Source organism: Ranitomeya imitator, chromosome 3 (genome assembly GCF_032444005.1).
Source record: "Ranitomeya imitator isolate aRanImi1 chromosome 3, aRanImi1.pri, whole genome shotgun sequence".
Classification (NCBI taxonomy): Eukaryota; Metazoa; Chordata; class Amphibia; order Anura; family Dendrobatidae; genus Ranitomeya; species Ranitomeya imitator.
This window is the reverse complement of record NC_091284.1, coordinates 695,496,085-695,516,838: the sequence shown is the minus strand read 5'-3', so window position 1 is coordinate 695,516,838 and position 20,754 is coordinate 695,496,085. Positions and strand designations below refer to the sequence as shown.

The 20,754-nt window shown below is 42.5% G+C and overlaps 1 protein-coding gene across 4 annotated transcripts in view; it reads left to right on the top strand.

The window, feature by feature from the left end:
• Nucleotides 1–20,754, top strand: part of R3HDM2 (R3H domain containing 2) — a 146,203-nt gene that overhangs the window by 123,728 nt on the left and 1,721 nt on the right. For all 4 annotated transcript variants that reach the window (XM_069758548.1, XM_069758551.1, XM_069758552.1 and 1 more), the window contains 8 exons: nucleotides 2,737–2,979; nucleotides 5,644–5,770; nucleotides 6,780–6,937; nucleotides 9,483–9,637; nucleotides 10,663–10,760; nucleotides 17,358–17,527; nucleotides 18,736–18,880; nucleotides 18,960–19,057. In XM_069758548.1, coding sequence (XP_069614649.1) covers nucleotides 2,737–2,979; nucleotides 5,644–5,770; nucleotides 6,780–6,937; nucleotides 9,483–9,637; nucleotides 10,663–10,760; nucleotides 17,358–17,527; nucleotides 18,736–18,880; nucleotides 18,960–19,057 — 1,194 coding nt within the window. The remainder of the gene's footprint in view (nucleotides 1–2,736; nucleotides 2,980–5,643; nucleotides 5,771–6,779; nucleotides 6,938–9,482; nucleotides 9,638–10,662; nucleotides 10,761–17,357; nucleotides 17,528–18,735; nucleotides 18,881–18,959; nucleotides 19,058–20,754) is intronic.

Sequence of the window (20,754 nt, the reverse complement as noted above, 5' to 3'; positions counted from 1 at the left end):
AAAATACATTTGTCATACTCTCCATCTTATGAGTGGCTCTCCAGCACACGAAGCGAAACCTGATGATAAACTGATCTTTTTTTTTTATTAACAGCACTTTTTCATTTTGTCTTTGTCTTTTTCTTTCTGCTGTGTTTATAGATCTGCAATGGTTTGTCACCCAGACGTCTTAGGGTACCGTCACACAGTGCAATTTTCATTGCTACGACGGTACGATCCGTGACGCTCCAGCATCGTAACAATATCGCTGCAGCGTCGTAGACTGCTGTCACACTTTGCAATCTACGACGCTGGAGCGATAATTTCATGACGTATGTGCGATGTAGAAGCCGTTGGTTACTATGCGCACATCGTATACGATATATGTTACACCATGCGATCATGCCGCCACAGCGGGACACTAGACGACGAAAGAAAGTTTCAAACGATCTGCTACGACGTACGATTCTCAGCGGGGTCCCTGATCGCAGGAGCGTGTCAGACACTGCGATATCGTAACTATATCGCTGGAACGTCACGAATCGTGCCGTCGTTGCGATCAAAATTGCACTGTGTGACGGTACCCTTAGATTCCTATTCAGCAAATCTGATAGATGTGGGAAAAATGGGAACTATTGCAATAACTAGGCACTTATTATTTACGACTTCAGGAAACTTGGGGTACTAACTTTTCAGGAAGCTAAAACAAATTCCAGACCTTAAAGAGTTATAACAAAGAACACACATGCAGATACATGTAGATCATACATGAGGTGTTGGTGTATGGAGCGGGTTCAGGAGCTGAGCCTGCACCATACCCAGCAGATGGTCAACATCTGCTTGCAACAGCAGTCCCCAAGGTGACTGAAGAAAACTTTTTACTTTTTTTTTTTTTTGTGTACTCTTCTTAAATTAAGAAATTTAAAGCCCTCTTTTCTCTCTTAACAAAATAAGCATATTTTATATCACCGTTTCTGTAAAGGTTTGGTGTATCAAAAAAATTAACCTGCATGATAAACTGGAAACAAATAGTTTTTTCAATCACTACACCTTCCTTTAAAATTTTTTGTTTTTTATCCAATAAAAAAAATGTTCAGTACATTACTTGTTCTCCAGATTAGTGTCTTAAAAAAGTTAGCTCACCATACAAAAATCAAGCACCCGCACAGCAAAGAAAAAAAAAAAAAGTTATCGGTCTATTATGTTGATGTGAATACTTTTCTGCCCAATGATGACAAAAGTATTCTGGGAGTGATACCTTTATTGGCTAGCCAGAAAATATGTTTGCAAGCTTTCACAGCACAGGGGCTCCTCCTTCAGGCGAGATTACACACCAGACCACCAGAATATGGAGCATATACACCACTACACAAGAGGAGGTTTTTTTAGAATAAAATTGTATTCTTTAATTAAACAAATAAGTAACAACAACAATCATTAGATTATTCATGTACAAACAGAGCTATTCAAATTAGGCCACAGATGCCAAGATGTAAAGTTGCTACAGATGAGACAAAAAATCCTGCCCCCCCCCCCCCCCCCCCCGAGAAAGCCAATGCAAAACGTGCGTCGGGGCATGTGGCTGCTGATGGACGCTAACATGGGTAAGACTATTTAGAGTATACATGGCCCCTTAGTGCTGTAGGTAGGGAGTTCTTTATGGAAGGTCACTGACCGAAGAACAAGGATAAATCTCCAGGGTTTATTGTATTATCTCTCTCCACTTTGGATTTGGTCATCCCTATTTATATTTATGCACTAGGCACTTTAAGTGGATCTGATAATGTGATCGGGGATATTACTGATTATTAGACATTACCTATAGCCATCTTTTTTGTCTTATCTGTAGCAACTTTACATCTTGGCATCTGTGGCCTAATTTGAATAGCTCTGTTTGTTCTTGAATAATCTAATGATTGTTGTTTTTACTTATTTGTTTAATTAAAGAATACAATTTTATTCTAAAAAAGCTCTATGATCTGATCATCAAGCAGGAGCACACTGCCCAACAAGAAGCTGTGCACTCCTAAAGAGTGAAGACAAGACGACCCTTTTAAAGCCGACCTGGGACTATAGAGAAATGTGACTAGCTGGCCCTTGCCCTGCTGCAGTTGAGTGGCAGGTCTCTGCTGTGTGTATACATAAGGAGAAGGCAGTCAGTGACCTGGGGTGGGGCAGGTAGACGCTAGCCTGCAACCTTATCGGACTGTGTAGGTTTCTCCCTATAGTTCCCAGCTGGATTTTCAAGCTCTTGTCTCTGAAAAGCGTGTATGAGTAAACCACATCTGGCTGCAGTCGTCGTGCAGCCTGGCCTCTGCTTCATGCTGCATGTTGGCTGGGCAGCATGATTCTACTGACAGGTTTCCTCTTACATCTTGAATTTCCAAATGACAGATGATGGCTTTTCAGTTCCTCCGCATGCTGATCTTGAGACATGTGGGAAAAAAAAAAAAATTTATAGAAAAAGAAAAAAAAAAGTTTGAAAAATAAAATTAAAAGTGACTGCTTAGGTCATCGGAGGTATACAGTCTTGAATAATAAAATGCACAGCAAGCCCCCACCTTTTATGCGAACGTGTGCTTCTGAGGGTCCATCGCCAGTTGTCATTGATCACCGCAGGGCACAACATCCAAACCATTGTCACATGTGTTACTTCCAGAGTGCGAGCTATTCATACTATTGATAGATGGGACACGCTGTCTTAGCCTTACAGACGATCTTACTGGTTTTTTGTCCCTCCTCCTCCCCTTCCATCAGGCTGATGATTTAAATAGTCACTTTGGACAGATGACTTTGAGTCGCCAAGGCTCCTCTGAGGCACCTGATCCCACCACTGCCATCTATCCGTCTCCACTGATCTCCCAGCATCCGCAGCAGGCTGGATTCATCATGACAACTGGGGGACAAGCCATTCCCACTCCAGGCTACCCTTCCTCAGGGCACCCGTCTCCCACACAGCAGGTCATCCCAACACAGGGATTCATGCAGCCTCCACAGCAAGTACGTATCACTTAAATGCTGGAATTTGTGTTGTTTTGTCATAGACATTCATTTATTATATTATATTCTTTCTTTCAAGACTATCCTGAGTAGGGTCTGACCCCTACAGGCGAATATGTGAACTGCTTTAGCGCTTACCCAGACTAGTTTCTTATTTTTCCCTTCTTTTGTCACTGCACACAAAGTCTTGTCCTTGCTGCTGATTTTTAACGTTAGAGTAAATGTCTACTCTTACCATTATTATTATTATTATTATTATTATTATATATTTTTTGAGTTTCTGGTTTCCTGTTGTGAGCTGATTCCTCTTGCAGCAGTCGGTGCTCTGTTTTCTGATGCAGAATCCAAACTTCCTTGTTTAGCTGTAGATCTAAAATATGCTAACTAGTGATATACATTGAAATCCATGCTGACACGGTAAGCGCCCCCTTCTGGCCACTGCAGATATTCATCTTGCTTTCTTTTAGATCCATGATCAGATCAGAGACTTGTTTTTTACCACTTGAATAGAGGTGTTCCAGCATTGGCCCTGACACGGCATTTATTCTCCATGGAACTGCCACAGATAGCGGATCGCTGAACAAAGCTTTTGTCCCTCTTCTAGCAGTCGGTTTGGTGTTCAAACTTCCCACTGATCTAGCTATCATCCCTTGTCCCATGGATTGTTCAAAGAATGCACATAGTACGAAATCTGGTCCTTGTAGGTTCCATTAGGGGCATTCGTGGACATTTTTTTTTTAACTTGGTAAAATCCCCTTTCTCCGACTGTCCACTATTGTCTTAAATTAAAAGGTCAGCCCCAAACAGGTGACAGGTACTCTTTACATCTGTCTCTTCATGGTTGCAGAAAGTCTGTTATCTTTTCACTTGGTCTACGGAAAGGGTTTGGGGCTCAACGTATTCTAAATATATTGGCACAATTAATGGTCTTCAGTGGCATACTCTAACTTGGAGAACCCATCATCATTAGAGAAGGAAACTGCTGTCCTAAAAAGTTGTGCTCCCTGTTGTTGAAATATTGGCAGATACCACCGTGTGGAAGTAAGTCTGGGCAGCTTGTAAACTCATTGGAAGCTTTGTTCTTTAGTTTTAGATGGTATCCTACATACTATGATCCAAAGGGTATGGTTTCTCCATGCGGAGATCGACATGTCACTATATGCCAGGAGAAACGATACCCCTTGGATCTCGGTCAGACGCCTCTGACGCCTCCAAACCAGATCTACCACTTTGCACTGATGAGGGGCAGTACCCCGAAACTGTCTGCAAATTGAGATTCTGGTTTTGGCTTTTATCCTAAGTCATGTAACAAAGCTCGTTAAAGGGTTGACATCACTAGGATTGCTACTTCCTATAGGTGGCACTAGAGTTCCAGTCTTCTTTCTGAAGAGACAATTTGCCTATATAGTATGAAACCTCAAAAGGAGGAGATTAGAGGAAGCAGCCATAGAAGTAAATCTTGTCAGTCTTCTCTTCATTGGAGCTGAGGGCTGTGCGTGTTTGTAGTGAGAGTCAGATTAAAGGTACCGTCACACTAAGCGACGCTGCAGCGATACCAACAACGATCCGGATCGCTGCAGCGTTGCTGTTTGGCCGCTGGAGAGCTGTCACTCAGACAGCTCTCCAGCGACCAACTATGCCGGTAACGTCACCGCTCTGCTTTCCGGCCGCTGTGCTTACACAGGGCAGAGGAGCAGAGCGCCGAGGGATAGACAGCGGAAGGTAAGTATGTAGTGTTTTTTTTTTTTTTTTTACTTTTACGCTGGTAACCAGGGTAAACATCGGGTTACTAAGTGCGGCCCTGCGCTTAGTAACCTGATGTTTACCCTGGTTACCAGCGAAGACATCGCTGAATCGGCGTCACACACGCCGATTCAGCGATGTCTGCAGGGAGTCCAGCGACGAAATAAAGTTCTGGACTTTCTGCAGCGACCAACGACATCACAGCAGGATTCTGATCGCTGCTGCCTGTCAAACTGAACGATATCGCTAGCCAGGACGCTGCAACGCCACGGATCGCTAGCGATATCGTTCAGTGTGACGGTACCTTAACACTTGACAAGAAGCAATTAAATTTTCTAGGAGATTAAACCTTGAGAAGCAGGCCTGTCCTCTTCTAGATAATTAACCCTTTAGAAGCAGCTATTCTAGAACATTAAACCTTGATAATCAGTGGTGTCCTTCTTTAGTAGTAAACGGGGCATCCTATAATGGCTGATGAGTAGCAGTATTCTATCCTTAGTAAAGTTCATGCTCCTGCAGGAGGTGAGGTAAATATTTTTCTGTTTGGTGTTTAATTCATTCACTGCTTATTGGGGAACAGTGATGAACTCCCTAAGTTTGGTCTTGAAAGTAAAACCTGGGTCCATCTAATACTGAGGGAAATCTTCTGAGTGATCTGATCTTACCAATTACATGAATTTGAAAAAAAAAAGACAAATTTCATTTAATGTCCGCTTTTTTTCCCCTTAGATTTGATAGGTACATGATAGATTCACATTTCTGCACACAATTATTGCTTTGTAAGAACACCCAAGCATTTTGGTTGTTAAATTAACCAAGCGTTAGGCTGGGCATAGTATACATAAGAACTACTAAGCTTTTTTTTTTTTGTCCTATTTGTGCGTATCTTATCATTGATATTCACTTATTTTTGTATTCCAGATTCAGGTCTCATATTATCCTACTGGGCAGTACTCAAACTCCAGCCAGCAATACCGACCTCTCTCACACCCAGCGGCCTACAGTTCACAACGCACTCAGCAGGTCACCCAGCCGACTCAACAACCTGGTACGACACCTTTAAAATAGAGTATATGAAGGATTCTGTACTTTTCCTTATGAACTGTTGGCTTTATGTATTCATGTAATTGCCTTTTTATGTGCAATGTGTGGTCTCATTTCATGCCATTGTGTGATGTGGTTTCTTAACCGGGCTGTCTCAAGTAATAGGTAAAATTGTAAAGTGCTTGTAAAATCAAGCAGCATTGCAATTTACCTCCTATTAGAATGTATAACTTGTTGCTTAGAGTACGGCCACCATACATTCCGAGTGGCCAGTTTCCTAGGTATGAAACACGCGGCTTTTAGGCTCTTTGCTTTAGCACCTGCTTGCGGCACTCTGAAGCGGTCTTGATCTGTCCAGTTTCCGTCCCCCCATGCTTCTTCCATGTTGCAGTGCCAAAGTTGTCTCTGTAATCCGCGTGGAAGAGCATCTAGTGAAAACTAGCATCACATCCATGCCGCTAGTGTGAACTGTCAGTCTTCAGGAGTGCAGCACCTCCGGCAGGAATCCTGAAAAGGGAACATTAGAACAACCCTTTAAATTCCTTAGGATTTCTACTGGGTGTCCAGTGATAAAAATGCAGTGAGTTGTTTCCACCTTTTTGAGCATCTTGCCCACATAGCACCCTATTACTGTATGTTGTGTGCGCTGTTAGGCTACATTCATGATTCTGTGTCCGTTTTTATATCTGTATAAAACAGGACAATTTTTCTCTCGTCATCCATTTTGCCCCCGTGTTACTTGTTTTGTTTTTTATTTCTTAACAAATGGATCAGTGAAAAACGGATGGAACTCTAAAGTAAATAAGATGTCTTCATTTTTCATCCATGTCTCATGGATTTTCATAGACATTAATGGCCACGTTTGAGCATACAAATAAGCTCTGAGTGTGACAGATTGGAAACGTTGAGGTGTATGGATCAATGAAATTGTGGGTCGGTGTTTTGTCCTAGAAAGAAACCTTCAGTAAAAACGTGCGTGAATGTAGCCCTAGCATTGATTTCTCTTGTCATAGGTATGCAGCCCATAATATCCAACCAGCCGCCAAGTTACCAAGGTATGATGGGTGTCCAGCAGTCACAAAGTCCTGCCATCCTTAACAGCCAAAGAGGCAATGTAGGGAATCAGATGCAGAGCATGATGGTGCAGTACACTCCATTACCTTCATATCAAGTAAGTGTGTTCATAGTCAGATTTCCAGCATTTTGCTTTTTGTTTTGTTCTTCTTGTAATTTAACTCATATTGCTTGGTTTTCCATGGAAACACCTTCATTATAAATTCTCTAAAAATAACAAGAGTTTAAACTTGGAGGGGAAGAGTAAAAAGATGTGTGTACTATCTAACACTTTCTCAATTAATATATCAATATTAATATTTGATTAATATTAATATTAATTATTTGAAGTTATATTAGAGGTTTTATTATTAATTCTTATTGTACAGCAGGTGAAATAAGTATTGATCACGTCACCCATTTTCTAAGTTTTATTTCTAAAAGTGCTATTGACATGAAATTCTCACCAGATGTCAGTTAAAATCCATCCAACCCACAAAGGCCAAGAAATCAAACTATATATGTCAATACATTTTGTGTAATAATGAGAAATGGCACAGGGAAAAAGCATTGAACACATGAAAAAAATAGGTGCAAAAAGCAATAGAAAATAATGACACCAGATGAAATCTATCAGTAATTAGAAAGCAATCCTGCCACTTAGTGAAAAATATCAGATAGTTCCACTGATGGCTTATAAAAAAGGATGTCTCATTACCAAGATACCAGACAAGAAACCTCTTGTGATGAGTAAAACCATTGAGTTGTTTCAAGACCTTCACACCCTTATTGTTGCAAAACATATTGATGGCATTGGTTACAGAATAATTTCTAAACTACTGAAAGCTCCAGTGAGCACTGTTGGGTCTATAATCCGCAAGTGGAAAGGACATCATTTCACCATAAACCGGCCACGACCCAGTGCTCCCTGCATGATTTCAGAAAAGTTGTCCAAGAGCCAATGACTACTTGTGGAGAGCATCAGAAAGACCTGAAATCAGCATGCAGAATTGTTTAAAAGAAACCTCTTAAAGGGAACCTGTCACCCCGAAAATCGCGGGTGAGGTAAGCCCACCGGCATCAGGGGCTTATCTACAGCATTCTGTAATGCTGTAGATAAGCCCCCGATGTATCCTGAAAGAGGAGAAAAAAACATATTATACTCACCCAGGGGCGGTCCCGCTGCTGGTCCAGTCGGATGGGCGTCTCTGGTCCGCTGCGGCGCCTCCCATCTTCATTACAAGACGTCCTCTTCTGATCTTCAGCCACGGCTCCGGCGCAGGCGTATTTTGCTCTGCTCTGTTGAGGGCAGAGGATAGTACTGCAGTGCGCAGGCACCGGAAAGGTCAGAGACCCTGCGCACTGCAGTACTTTGTTTGCCCTCAACAGGGCAGAGCAAAGTACGCCTGCGCCGGAGCCGTGGCTGAAGATCAGAAGAGGGCGTCTTGTAATGAAGATGGGAGGCGCCGCAGCGGACCAGAGACGCCCATCCGACCGGACCAGCAGCGGGACCGCCCCTGGGTGAGTATAATATAATGTCTTTTTCTCCTCTTTCAGGTAACATTGGGGGCTTATCTACAGCATTACAGAATGCTGTAGATAAGCCCCTGATGCCGATGGGCTTACCTCACCCGCGAATTTCGGAGTGACAGGTTCCCTTTAACTTAATACACTCAACCTCCATGGCGTATATGCACTTTCACCACGCAAGATTCCATTGCTGAACAAAAAACATGTTCAAGCGAGCTTAAAGTTCGCTCAACATTTAAACAAGCCTGTGAAATACTGGGAGAATGTAGTTTGCTGAGATGAGACCAAAATTGAACTCTTTGAATACCATAATACACACCAAGTTTAGAGGCCAAAAGGCACTGCACGTCACCTCAAAAACACCACACAGATAGTGAATTTTGGAGGTGGAAACATCATGGTTTGGGGCTATTTTTCAGCATATGGCACTGACAAACTTCATATAGTTGAAGGAAGCTTTAGGATTTGAAGAGCGATTGTGTGGAAGAATGAGTCAAAATCACACCTGAGCAATGCATGCAACTAGTTTCTCCATGTTATGTTGTCATCATCAACATAAGCTGTAGTACGAATTACTAACTAAGTTTCCTTTCACATTATTACACATAACTTCATGCCAATAACACCTTTAGAAATATGTTTTCTTAGACAATTGGTGACTGGTCAATACTTATTTCACCCTCTGTATGTTCAGGACACATTTTTGTGATGCTTCTTAAAATTTTATGTTAACGGCAAGCTCCTCCTTGATACACCACTGCTCCCCTGGTAACGCACCTGTTATTATAGACTACACATCTCTACTGTTCTCAAAATAGCATTAGATCGAGGAGCATGTGACCAGAACTGTCCATTTGTCTCCTCCAATGAAATAATTCTACTCCTAGGAAATGTGTTTTTTTGATTGGAGGAAATGATGGACAGATCTGGTCACATGCTCCTCCATTAGTTGCCATTTTGAGAACAGGAGAGCTGTGCAGTTTGAGGAAACCTACACTAACTAGAACAGGAGGAGAACCAAAACTTCTTGGTAAAATGATAGTAGATGCCACCAAATTGGGTCCTGAACACATTTGTTCAAGTAATGATAAAGTAGAAATCCCCTTTAAGATTAATTTTGCACTTTCATTTAGGTCCCTGTGGGAAATGAATCACAGGGAGTTGTGCCACAATCCTATCAGCAATCTGTACTGGTACCGGCTAACCAGTCGGTGCAGGGAGCCATGCCAGGCGGAGGGATGCCAGTATACTACAGTGTTATACCACCAGCACAACAAAATGGCTCCAGGTAAACTGACTTTCATTGTTGCATTGCATGTCCTGTTTTAGTATTACAATTTATATATGGATCCCAGTATGGGTACAAGGTGTTTTTGTTCTTTGTGTTGGCAGCTTTTGAACAATCTGCAGGCACTATGTTATAATAGAGCAGGGGAGGCAGAGCAGATTGATTATATAGCTTTGTGAGAAAGGATGCTTGTACTTGGTGTGCACCACCCTGTGTATGGGGAATAATGTTGTGGTTAGTGCCCCTATTAACATTTTCTATTTGGACAAAACATATTGTATATAATAGATAATAGAAACCGTATTGGGCTGGAATCACACCAGCGTATGGCATCGGATGCGATATGCTAATGACCCTCGGCTCCTGCTCTTCTGCGAGCGTGATCTGAGTGTCTGTGCTCCGATCCTCTCGCATGACCGTATCAGAGCACAGCTGTAGAGGAGACGGAGAAAGTAATTTCTCCATCTCTTCTGCTGCCTGTGTCTCCGGGATCACCCTGTACTGAGATGATATCTGAGTGCAGTGCGATGTTTCATGCACACCAATACACTTGTATGGGTGCGAGTGAGAGGAGTCTCGCTGCCAGTCGTACCATGCTGCTATTGTTCTCTCTTGCTGAAGAAAAGGCATGAGAAAATACTCGCAGATCTGAGCTGTCCCATAGTATGACACTGGGCAGGGTGATATGTGATGTTTTATCGCATAGCACTCCTCCGTCTTATACAGTAGTGTGACTCTGGCCTTAAAGATATTGTAGAAGAAATATAGAGAACTTGAATATACTATCTCAAAACATATTTTAGTGGCTTCTTCCCACAAATGGAAAATCATACAAACAAACAAAATTTTTTGTTTCCGCATCCTGTGCTGCTTAGTCACTTAATAACTTAGTGGTAAGGATTCCTCATCCCGTGCTGTTCTGTCTAGTCTTAGTGGCCAGCCTGGCTACATGCGTGTATCATTTCCATTGGCTTCATGGTTTTAATAAAGCCTGTCCTGTCACATCATCTCCATGTCTCTTGCAGCCCATCTGTTGGATTTCTCCCTCCTGGTTCTGAGCAGTACCAGATGCCTCAGTCTCCCTCTCCCTGCAGTCCACCACAAATGCAGCAACAGTATTCAGGTAAGGACTTATTGCTGCCCATTCTTAATTAGTACAGGTAACACCCACACCTATTCTGGGTCTTCACTGCTTTCTTTATCGCTTCATTGGGGGATGCAGCTAACCATGGGTGTATGCTGCTGTCGCTAGGAGGCTGACACTATGCAAAAAAAGGAAAGTAGCTCCTCCTCCACAGTATACACCCACCGACAGGCACAAAGTACCATTTCACATTAATGAAGACATTGTCCTTCCTTCTCTGTCTCTCTGGTCCATTCCCTGGAGAAGTCTCTCCACAAGCTGGATCCCGTCAGAACTATCCTAATCTACATTTCAAGGTCTGATCCCTTTTGTCAATCTGATGCCCTGTTCGTCATCTCTGAAGGTCGTTGTAACGGGCTCCCAGCTTCACTATTGCCGTTGAGTTTGTTCAGCAATATTGGAGGCATACCGCGTTCAGGACCAACAGCCTCCTCCGGATATGAAGGCTCACTCTGCTCGGCGGTGGGGCCTCCTGGACTGTTTACCAGGCCTTGGCTTTCCAGATTGTAAGCCTGTGACCTGGTTGTTTGTTTACAGGGTTCCTAGCGATGCCTCGCCTGAGGCAGGCCTGGGAAGGAAGTTGCTGCAGGCGGCGGTTATGCAACGGCCAACCTGAGTCTATTTTTTCTTTGCATCTTTTCTGTTCCCACCCTAGGCACTGCTTTGGGATGTCCCATGGTTACCTGTGTCCCCCAATGAAGCGATAAAGAGGGATTTTTGGTACTCACTGTAAAATCTCTTTCTTGGAGCCTTCATTGGGGGACACAGCACCCTCCCTAATTGTTTGTACCATCATTGGGCCTGTGTTGTTGGGTCGGTACATATGTTGAGTTTTTGGTTGCTTCTCCTACTGCTTTAACACTAACTGAGGTACTTTGTGCCTGTCGGTGGGTGTATACTGTGGAGGAGGAGCTACTTACCTTTTTTTGCATAGTGTCAGCCTCCTAGCGACAGCAGCATATACCCATGGTTACCTGTGTCCCCCCAATGAAGGCTCCAAGAAAGATTTTACGGTGAGTACCAAAAATCCCTCTTTTCTGCACACAGCATCACTTAGCATTGCTGTTTCTATATTCTCAATATCATTGTTTTTTTTTTTCCAAAATGTAAATTTTCCTTCCTCCGAAAAAAGGAATGCAAATAGAAATAGACTTGTGCACTACACCATGTCCAAAATTATTATGCAAATGACATTTTTCTCGGATTTTCCTAAATGGTCGGTGCAAATGAGTCAGTCTAATAAGTCATCACCCGTTAGAGTATACATAGAATTTTATTGAAGAAACCTCTCAATGATAACAGTATAATCTCCAAAATGAATAAAAGCTCAAAATGCATTGTTCCAAATTATTAGGCATAGTAGAATTTCTAAACATTTGATATGTTTTAAAGAACTGAAAATGCTCATTTGTGGAATTTGCAGCATTAGGAGGTCACATTCACTGAACAAAAAAGCTATTTAACTCCAAAACATCCATACAAGTTACATGTTAACATACGGACCCTTCTTTGATATCACCATCACAATTCTTGCATCCATTGAACTTGTGAGTTTTTGGAGAGTTTCTGCTTGTATTTCTTTGCATGAAGTCAGAATAGCCTCCCAGAGCTGCTGTTTTGATGTGATCTGCCTCCCACTCTCATAGATCTTCTGCTTGATGATACTCCCAAGGTTTTCTATAGGGTTGAGGTCAGGGGAAGATGGTGGCCACACCATGAGTTTATCTCCTTTTATGTCCATAGCAGCCAATGACTCAGAGGTATTCTTTGCAGCATGACATGGTACATTTTCGTGCATGAAGATGACTTTGAGCCTGAAGGCACGTTTCTGCTTTTTATACCATGGAAGAAAGTTGTCAGTCAGAAACTCTGTATGCTTTGCAGAGGTCATTTTCACACCTTCAGGAACCTTAAAGGGCCCTACCAGCTGTTTCCCCATGTTTCCGGCCCAAAACATGACTCCTCCACCTCCTTGCTGACCTCACAGCCTTGGGACATAGTGGCCATCCACCAACCATCCACTACTCCACCCATCTGGACCATCCAGGGTTGCTCGACACTCATCAGTAAACAAGACTGTTTGAAAATTAGTCTTCATGTATGTCTGGGCCCACTGCAACCATTTCTGCTTGTGAACACCATTTAGGGGTGGCTGAATAGTAGGTTTATGCATCACAGCAAGCCTTTGAAGGATCCTACACCTTGAGGTTCAAGGGACTCCAGAGGACCCAGCAGCTTCAAATAACTGTTTGCTGGTTTGTAATGGTATTTTGGCAGCTGCTCTCTTAATCCAATTAATTTGTCTGGCAGAAACCGTCCTCATTATGACTCTGTCTGTGCTCTGTTTGTTACAAATCTCTTCACAGTATGATGATCACTCTTAAGTTTTTGTGAAATAGCTAATGTTTTCATCCCTTGTCCAAGGTATTGCACTGTTCAACACTTTTCGGCAGCAGAGAGATCCTTTTTATTTCCCATATTACTTGAAACCTATGGCCTGCTTAATAATGTGGAATATTATTTTTAAGCAGTTTTCCTTTAATTAGAATCACCTGGAAAACTAATTCACATGTGTTTAAGATTGATTTCAGTTATCCATTGAGCCCTGAGACACAATACCATCCATGAGTTTATTTGAAAAACAAAGCAATTAAATCTTTGACACTTAAATCCAATTTGCATAATAATTTGGAACATGGTGTATTGTAATAGATTAGAGATTCTTTCATCTTCAACTTAAAACTGTTCTCAATAACAGTAATTTTGACCAGGGGGGCCCATACTTTTATATGCCACTGTATAAGGATAATATAGTTCATATGTTTCCCTTATTGGACAGTTTTTCAACAGTTTGATTGGACGCCTCCCCAATTTGACACAGGCTGATCAGCTGACATGTGCCCAGAACAGCTGTGGGTGAAATCGCGATTCACCCGCGGCTGTTAACATGTTAAATGCCGCTGTCAAACTCGTGACAGCGGCATTTAACATGGACGCACAGGAAGCGCGTCCTTCCCTCCCCCCAATAGTGCCAGTGTCACATGACCACGGGTCGCCGATTGGTTGGCATGACAACCCGGGATCAGGAGAAGACCCCTGTGGTTGTCATTGCTGAATTGCTTTGAGCGCCACCTAGTAAGTGAGCAGACAAGTGCAGCTTCTAGCCTCCCATGAAGGCTATTGAAGCATGCAAAAAGTAAAAAAAAAAAGCATGTTTTTAAAAATATATGTAAAAAAAAAAAAAAAATGAAAAGATATAAAAGTCCAAATCACCCCCCTTTTGCCCCATTCAAAATAAAACAAACAAAAAAAATCTTTGGTATCGCCACGTTCAGAATGGCCCGATCAGTATGAACAAAAAGAATTAACCTGATCGCTAAACAGCGTAGTGACAAAAAAATTCCAAACACCAGTATTACATTTTTTGGTTACCGTGACATTGCATTTAAATGCAATAACGGGCAATCAAAAGATCGTATCTGCACCAAAATGGTATAATTAAAAATGTCAGCTCGGCGTGCAAAAAATAAGCGCTCACCTGGCCCCCGGAAAATGGAGACGCTGCGGGTCTCAGAAAATGGCAACTTTTTTTTTTTTTTTACAAACTTTGGAATACATTTTCACCACTTTCACAGAAAAGAACCTAGGTGTCTATGAACTCGTAATGACCTGGAGAATCATAATGGCAGGTCATGTTTAGCATTTCGTGAACCTTGCAAAAAAGCCAAACAAAAAACAATTGTAGGATTTTTACTTTTTTATGCAATTTCACCTCACTTGGAATTTTTTTTCCCATTTTCTGTTACATAACATGGTAAAACCAATGGTGTCGTTCAAAAGTACAACTCGTTCCGCAAAAAAATATGTTCTCACATGGCCCTATTGACAAAAAAATAAAGTTATGGCTCTGGGAAGAAGGGGAGCAAAAAATGAAAATGCAAAACCAAAAATACCCTTGGTCGTTAAGGGGTTAGTTAGGTATCTGAATTGTTGACGATGTGGTTGTCCAGTAGTGGACAACCCCTCCAAGCTGCTTTACCATTTTCTTGCACCTGATCGCATTTGGTGTAACTCTACGCAGTGCGTGTTTTTGAATCCTGCTGGCTCTTGACGCCAGTAATTATAGACTGATGATAGTCACAGCTAAATTAATGACCCCATTTCTCCCGATCTCCCTATACACAGGAGGCTCGCTCAGCTTGGCTGAGCCCTCGCTTTCTTCTATTGAAGAGCCGCTGCCATAATTGCCTGTCCTCCAGAATCCTCTGACAGTGGTAGGACTGTCATTGACATTTATCTTGCTGGATCCTTCTCTCCTCTGACAGCTGTGGGATGCTTTCATTTCTCTACTGTCCAAATATTGCGTTTTCAAATACAGATTCCCCCCTCCAACTTACCGTATAAACTTGAGTATAAGCTGAGATTTTCAGCCCATTTTTGGGGGCTGAAAGTCCCCCTCTCGGCTTATACTCGAGTCATACCCAGGGGTCGGCGGGGAGGGGGAGCGGGGGCTGTCTAATTATACTCACCTGCTCCTGGAGCGGTCCCTGGCTTCCTGGCGCCCCAACTTCTTCATGTACTGAGCGGTCACATGGTACCGCTCATTACAGTAATGAATATGATGCTCCACCTCCCATAGGGGTGGAGCCGCATATTCATTACTGTAATGAGCGGTAACGGTGACCGCTCAGTACAGGAAGAAGCTGCAGCGCCGGGGAAACAGGGACTGCACCGCGCCAGGAGCAGGTGAGTATAAAAGGAAGGGGAGTGCTGCGTGATATTCACCTGCTCCTCGTATCGGCGCCGCTCTGTCTTCAGCGTCTTCTGCAGTGACGCTCAGGTCAGAGGGCGCGATGATGTGGTTAGTGCACGCCCTCTGCCTGAATGTTTGTGCAGAAGACGCTGAAGATGGAGCGGTGCCGGAATGAAGTCAAGTGAACATTGAAAGTGTCGGGGACCTGAGCGACGAGAGGTGAGTATCTGATTTTTTTTTTTTTTATTATTATTATTTTTTATTTATTTATTTTATCACAGCAAATGGGGCAAGTGTCTGTATGGAGCGTCTTATGGGGCCATAAGGTTTGTGCAGCACTATATGGAGAAAGTGTCTGTATGGGGCCATAATCAACGTTTGTGCAGCACTATAATGGGGCAAGTGTCTGTATGGAGCATCTTATGGGGCCATAACGTTTGTGCTGCACTATATGGGGCAAATATCTGTATGGGGCCATAATCCACTTTTGTGCGGCATTATATGAGGCAAATGTCTGTATGGAGTATCTTATGGGGCCATAACGTTTGTGCAGCACTATATGGGGCAAATATCTGTATGGGGCCATAATCAACTTTTGTGCAGCATTATATGAGGCAAATGTCTGTATGGAACATCTTATGGGGTCATAATTAACGTTTGTGGAGCATTATATTGGGCAAATGTGTCTATGGAGCATTTTATGGGGCCATTATTACCTTTGTGCAGGATTATATGGAGCATCTTATGGGGCCATCATAAACTTTATGGAGCATTATATGGGGCTCCTGATTCAATATGGATATTCAAAAACACTTAACCTACTGATGTCTCAATTAATTTTACTTCTATTGCTATCTATTTTTACTTTTGACTTTTACCGGTAGCTGCTGCATTTCCCACCCTAGGCTTACACTCGAGTCATTAAGTTTTCCCAGTTTTTTGTGGCAAAATTAGGGGGTCGGCTTATTCTCGGGTCGGCTAATACTCGAGTATATACGGTAGTTTATTACTTTATTAAAAATATGAGGTTTTGATTGTTTTTTTTTTGGTTTTTTTGCATTATGCGATTTTTATTTTATTATTTGCTTGTGTGGAAAATCATTCATGTGTAGTAGCACCTAGACAAACAGTGGTCCATGTGCGATCTATTACTTACCTTATAATGACCATCGCTTTATTACTCATGTGACCTGTAAGGCAATTTTTTGCTACTCGAGAACTGCAAGGGGCATCAGACATTCAGGATAAACCTTTTATGATTTTAATGTTTTGAGTTAAAAAAAATTTTTTTCATGAATCAAATGGAAAAAGCAGGTAATAATTCTTCAGAATATATGCAATATAGGGTATCGGCTGCCATTTAGAAAATTGGAAGACAAGCGACTAGCCCCAACCTCCCACTAGTCGCTTATTCATCTGCTGTATCCAGAATCATCATGTTTCGTCAAAGAATCCAAGTCACCTTGTTGCATAGTTCTGTCGGTCTTCCAGTACATTTCTGGCTAACTGCTGAGATGCCAGTCAGCTGTCACAATGAATCTCAATAACATTTGAGTCATTTTATGTACAGATTGCTAAAAATAAGGTTGGGATACGTGAAATGAAATTCTCATCATAGTCCCCCAGCTGCCTGGAAGACAAGAATACATACCGAGAGATGAAGAGGGAACATTTGGTTCTTTCTGTGGATTATGTGTTACTTCGCCTGTCCCCATCCAGTTCATTTAAAATTTAACTAAAATGTAGAGTTCATGTAACTATTATATTCTCATGTGTCTTCTTCATTGCTGATTTGATTACAATAACTTGCCTTTCAATTACAGGAGTCAACCCTTCAAGTCTCGGTGTGGTGGTGATGCAGTTGAATGTACCAAATGGTCCTCAAGGAACGTCCCAAAACCCACAAATGGTCCAGTGGAACCACTGCAAATATTTTAGTGTTGACCAACGGCAGAAACCTGAACATCTATATGGATCTGATCCTAGCACTCAGGTAGGAAGATGGGATACCGTATATACTTGTGTATAAGCCGAGTTTTTCCAGCACATTTTTTGTGCTGAAAACGCCCTTCTCGGCTTATACACGAGTCATTGCCTCAGAAGGAGGGGGAGTGGGAGCAGCAGGTCACAGGAGGCAGGAGTCGGCTGCTAAAATCTGTGCCCGCTGCTAAGGAGAAATCAATTTTCACTGAGCAGTCAGTGAATATTCATTTCTCTTATAGAGCATGCAGTGTTGCAGTTTCCAGCCTCTGCCAGGCTATCACGGGTGCCCGCTCATTAAGGTAATGAATATCCACCTCTCTCCACTCCCATAGGCGTGGAGAGAGGTGAATATTCATTACCTTAATGAGCTGGCACCCGTGATCGCTCGGCCACAGATGTTGCTGGCACAGAAACAAGATGCTGCAAGGGCGCGCAGGGGAAGGTAAGTATATGTGTTTTTGTTTTTTTATGCTTTTCTCATGGGGGCCATACATACAAGGTGAGGAACCATGCAGCCAAGGATGGAGATATGGAGCCATGCATCCTGTAGAATGAAAGCCCACAAGGGCAGGGTCCTTGCCCCTCTGTATCAGTCTGTAATTGTTTGCTTACTGTAAGTGATATCTGTAATTTGTATGTAACCCCTTCTCGTGTACAGCACCATGGAATCAATGGTGCTATAGAAATAAATAATACAAGGATGGGGATGAAGGGACAATGCATACCCGGCTTAAACTTGTCAATAAGTTTTCCAAGTTTTTCGTGGAAAAACTAGGTGCTTCGGCTTATACTCAGGTCTGCTTATACACGAGTATATATGGTAATTCACTGTTTTATTGAAAAGTGATTACAGCAGAATATCCCGAAACTGCAAAGTACATGATGATATTGATGAAATCTGAGCTTCTGGGTGTTCTCGTATATTATGTTTGAGTCCCTGCGGCTGCATGATTTGTAGCTGTTAGGGAATCCCCATGTGTGTTTAGGCTGTCTAACAGCCGCAAACCTTAACTTGATGCACAATGGGAAGAATGCAGTTTTCAGTTACTGCCGTTTTTTCTCTTTGGACACTTACCCTTATGTTACATGTTGCTGACATTTTTGTCACTTTTCTATTCTGAATGAAGTTTGCAGAAATCCATGTACAAGCTATTTTTTTTTAACCTGTTAACCCCTTTAACAGTGTTTTTTGTTTTGTTTTTGTTTTTTCCAATCTAGCCTAGTAACCTTATGAACAGTCCTATCACATCTCCAGCACAGTCTCCAACACCTTCTCCAGGCTCCAACATCAACAGTGTCTGCACAGGACTGTCGCCATTATCTGTCATCCCCCAGTTTTCCCGACCAGTTGGCCCAGGACAAGGTACATGTACATTAAATTGTACTGTTTCCACGTGTGGTTTGAGTGCACATGTAATCTGTCACTCTTCTTTTACTTGCAGGCGATGGCCGGTACTCTTTGCTTGGACAGCCACTCCAGTACAACCTTTCAGTTTGTCCCCCATTATTGCACAGTCAGCCACCCTACTCCGCACAACTGGTACGCATACAGAATTGTAGCATAAGTGTTGTGTATGATGGTTACATTTCAGTGTCCTGATTTTTAGCAAATGTTTAAGGTTTTTCTTACATGTTGTTGAGTTCATACATTTTTCTTGATGTACAGAATTAATACTATAGGAATAGGAATATTGGCAAAGTCCACAAATCAGGTGTTTACTGCAGGTCTGAGTAACCTTCTAAAACTGTGTTTACTTAGTGGTATCGGAAGGCGATCTAGAACATCTTTCGTAGATTCCCTCTTATGGCCTGTAAGAAAACTGGTTTACTTTATTACTACATTTTAAATGAGGTTGACCTAAAATGAAATTTCAGTTATAAGAATTTCTCATAAATGGGTGTTTTATAGTCGTTTCTCCTTCAAATCAGACTCCTCTCGAAATCCAGACCACTGTAAAAGCTCCATCATTCACGCAGGATCGCTATAGGAGGCATTGTAGTGTTAAATGGTGCTTGTGCCAATGACTGCCATGCACATGTCCTATTTGAGGGCACAAAGATGTGTTATACTCATGATATAACACTTTTTAATGCAAAAAAGTTAAAAAAAAATATACTGAAATAGTTTACAAATGTGTACCCCACTTGTGCATGTATGTGTATATGTATACACAGTGCCTTTAAAAATTATTCATATTCCATGAACTTTTCCCCATATTTTTCACATTTCAACCACAAACTTAAAGTATTTTATTGGATGTTATGTGATGTAGCAACACAGTCAAGTATTTGTGAGGTGTAAAGGAAATGATTCATTGATTTCTAAATATTTTAAAAATAAGAATCTGAAAATTGTGATGTGCATTTTTATTCAGCCCCTTGTAGTCTCATAACCCTACATTAAAGTGACCAATTACTTCCAGAATAAGTACTTATAGTGAACTTGTCACCCCCCCAGGCATTTGTAACTAAGGCTACTTTCACACATGTGTGACGTCCGTCGCAATGCGTCATTTTGGAGAAAAAAAACGCATCCTGCAAAGTTGCCCGCAGGATGCGTTTTTTCTCCATAGACTTGCATTAGCGACGTATGGCCACACATCGCATCCGTTGTGCGACGGATGCGTCGTGTTTTGGTGGACTGTCGGCATAAAAAAACGGTCCATGTAACTTTTTTTGAGAGTCTGATCCGCCATTTTCGACTGCGCATGCGCGGTCGAAACTCCGCCCCCTCCTCCCCGGACATTACAATGGGGCAGCGGATGTGTTGAAAAACTGCATCCGCTGCCCCCGTTGTGCATTTATTTCACAGTGTCCGTCGGTACGGGGCCGTCGCCATGCGTGAAAGTAGCCTAAAAGAGCCACCTTGTGCTGCACTAATGCTGCATTCTGACAAGGTGGCTCTTTTAGTTCGGGTCCCCGGCACTGCTGCAATAATCACTTCTGAAATTTGTCCCGCATACCTGTGAAATCGCCAGGGAGGCAGGTCTTTCCCGGCTAATCCAAACGCCTCCCAGCCGTCACTCAGGGCCTCTGCGCGCCGGGCGCTGTCCCCTCTTCCTTCATTAGTGTCCCCGTCATTAGTGTCCCCGGTGCCTGCGCGGTAAGTTCGAAGGGCAACGCAACTGCGCATGCCCCAAAAAAAAAAAATAACAGGGCAGGCGCCAGGAATGCTAATGAAGGAAGAGGAGGCGGCGCGCAGAGGCCATGAGTGACGGCTGTGAGGCATCTGGATAA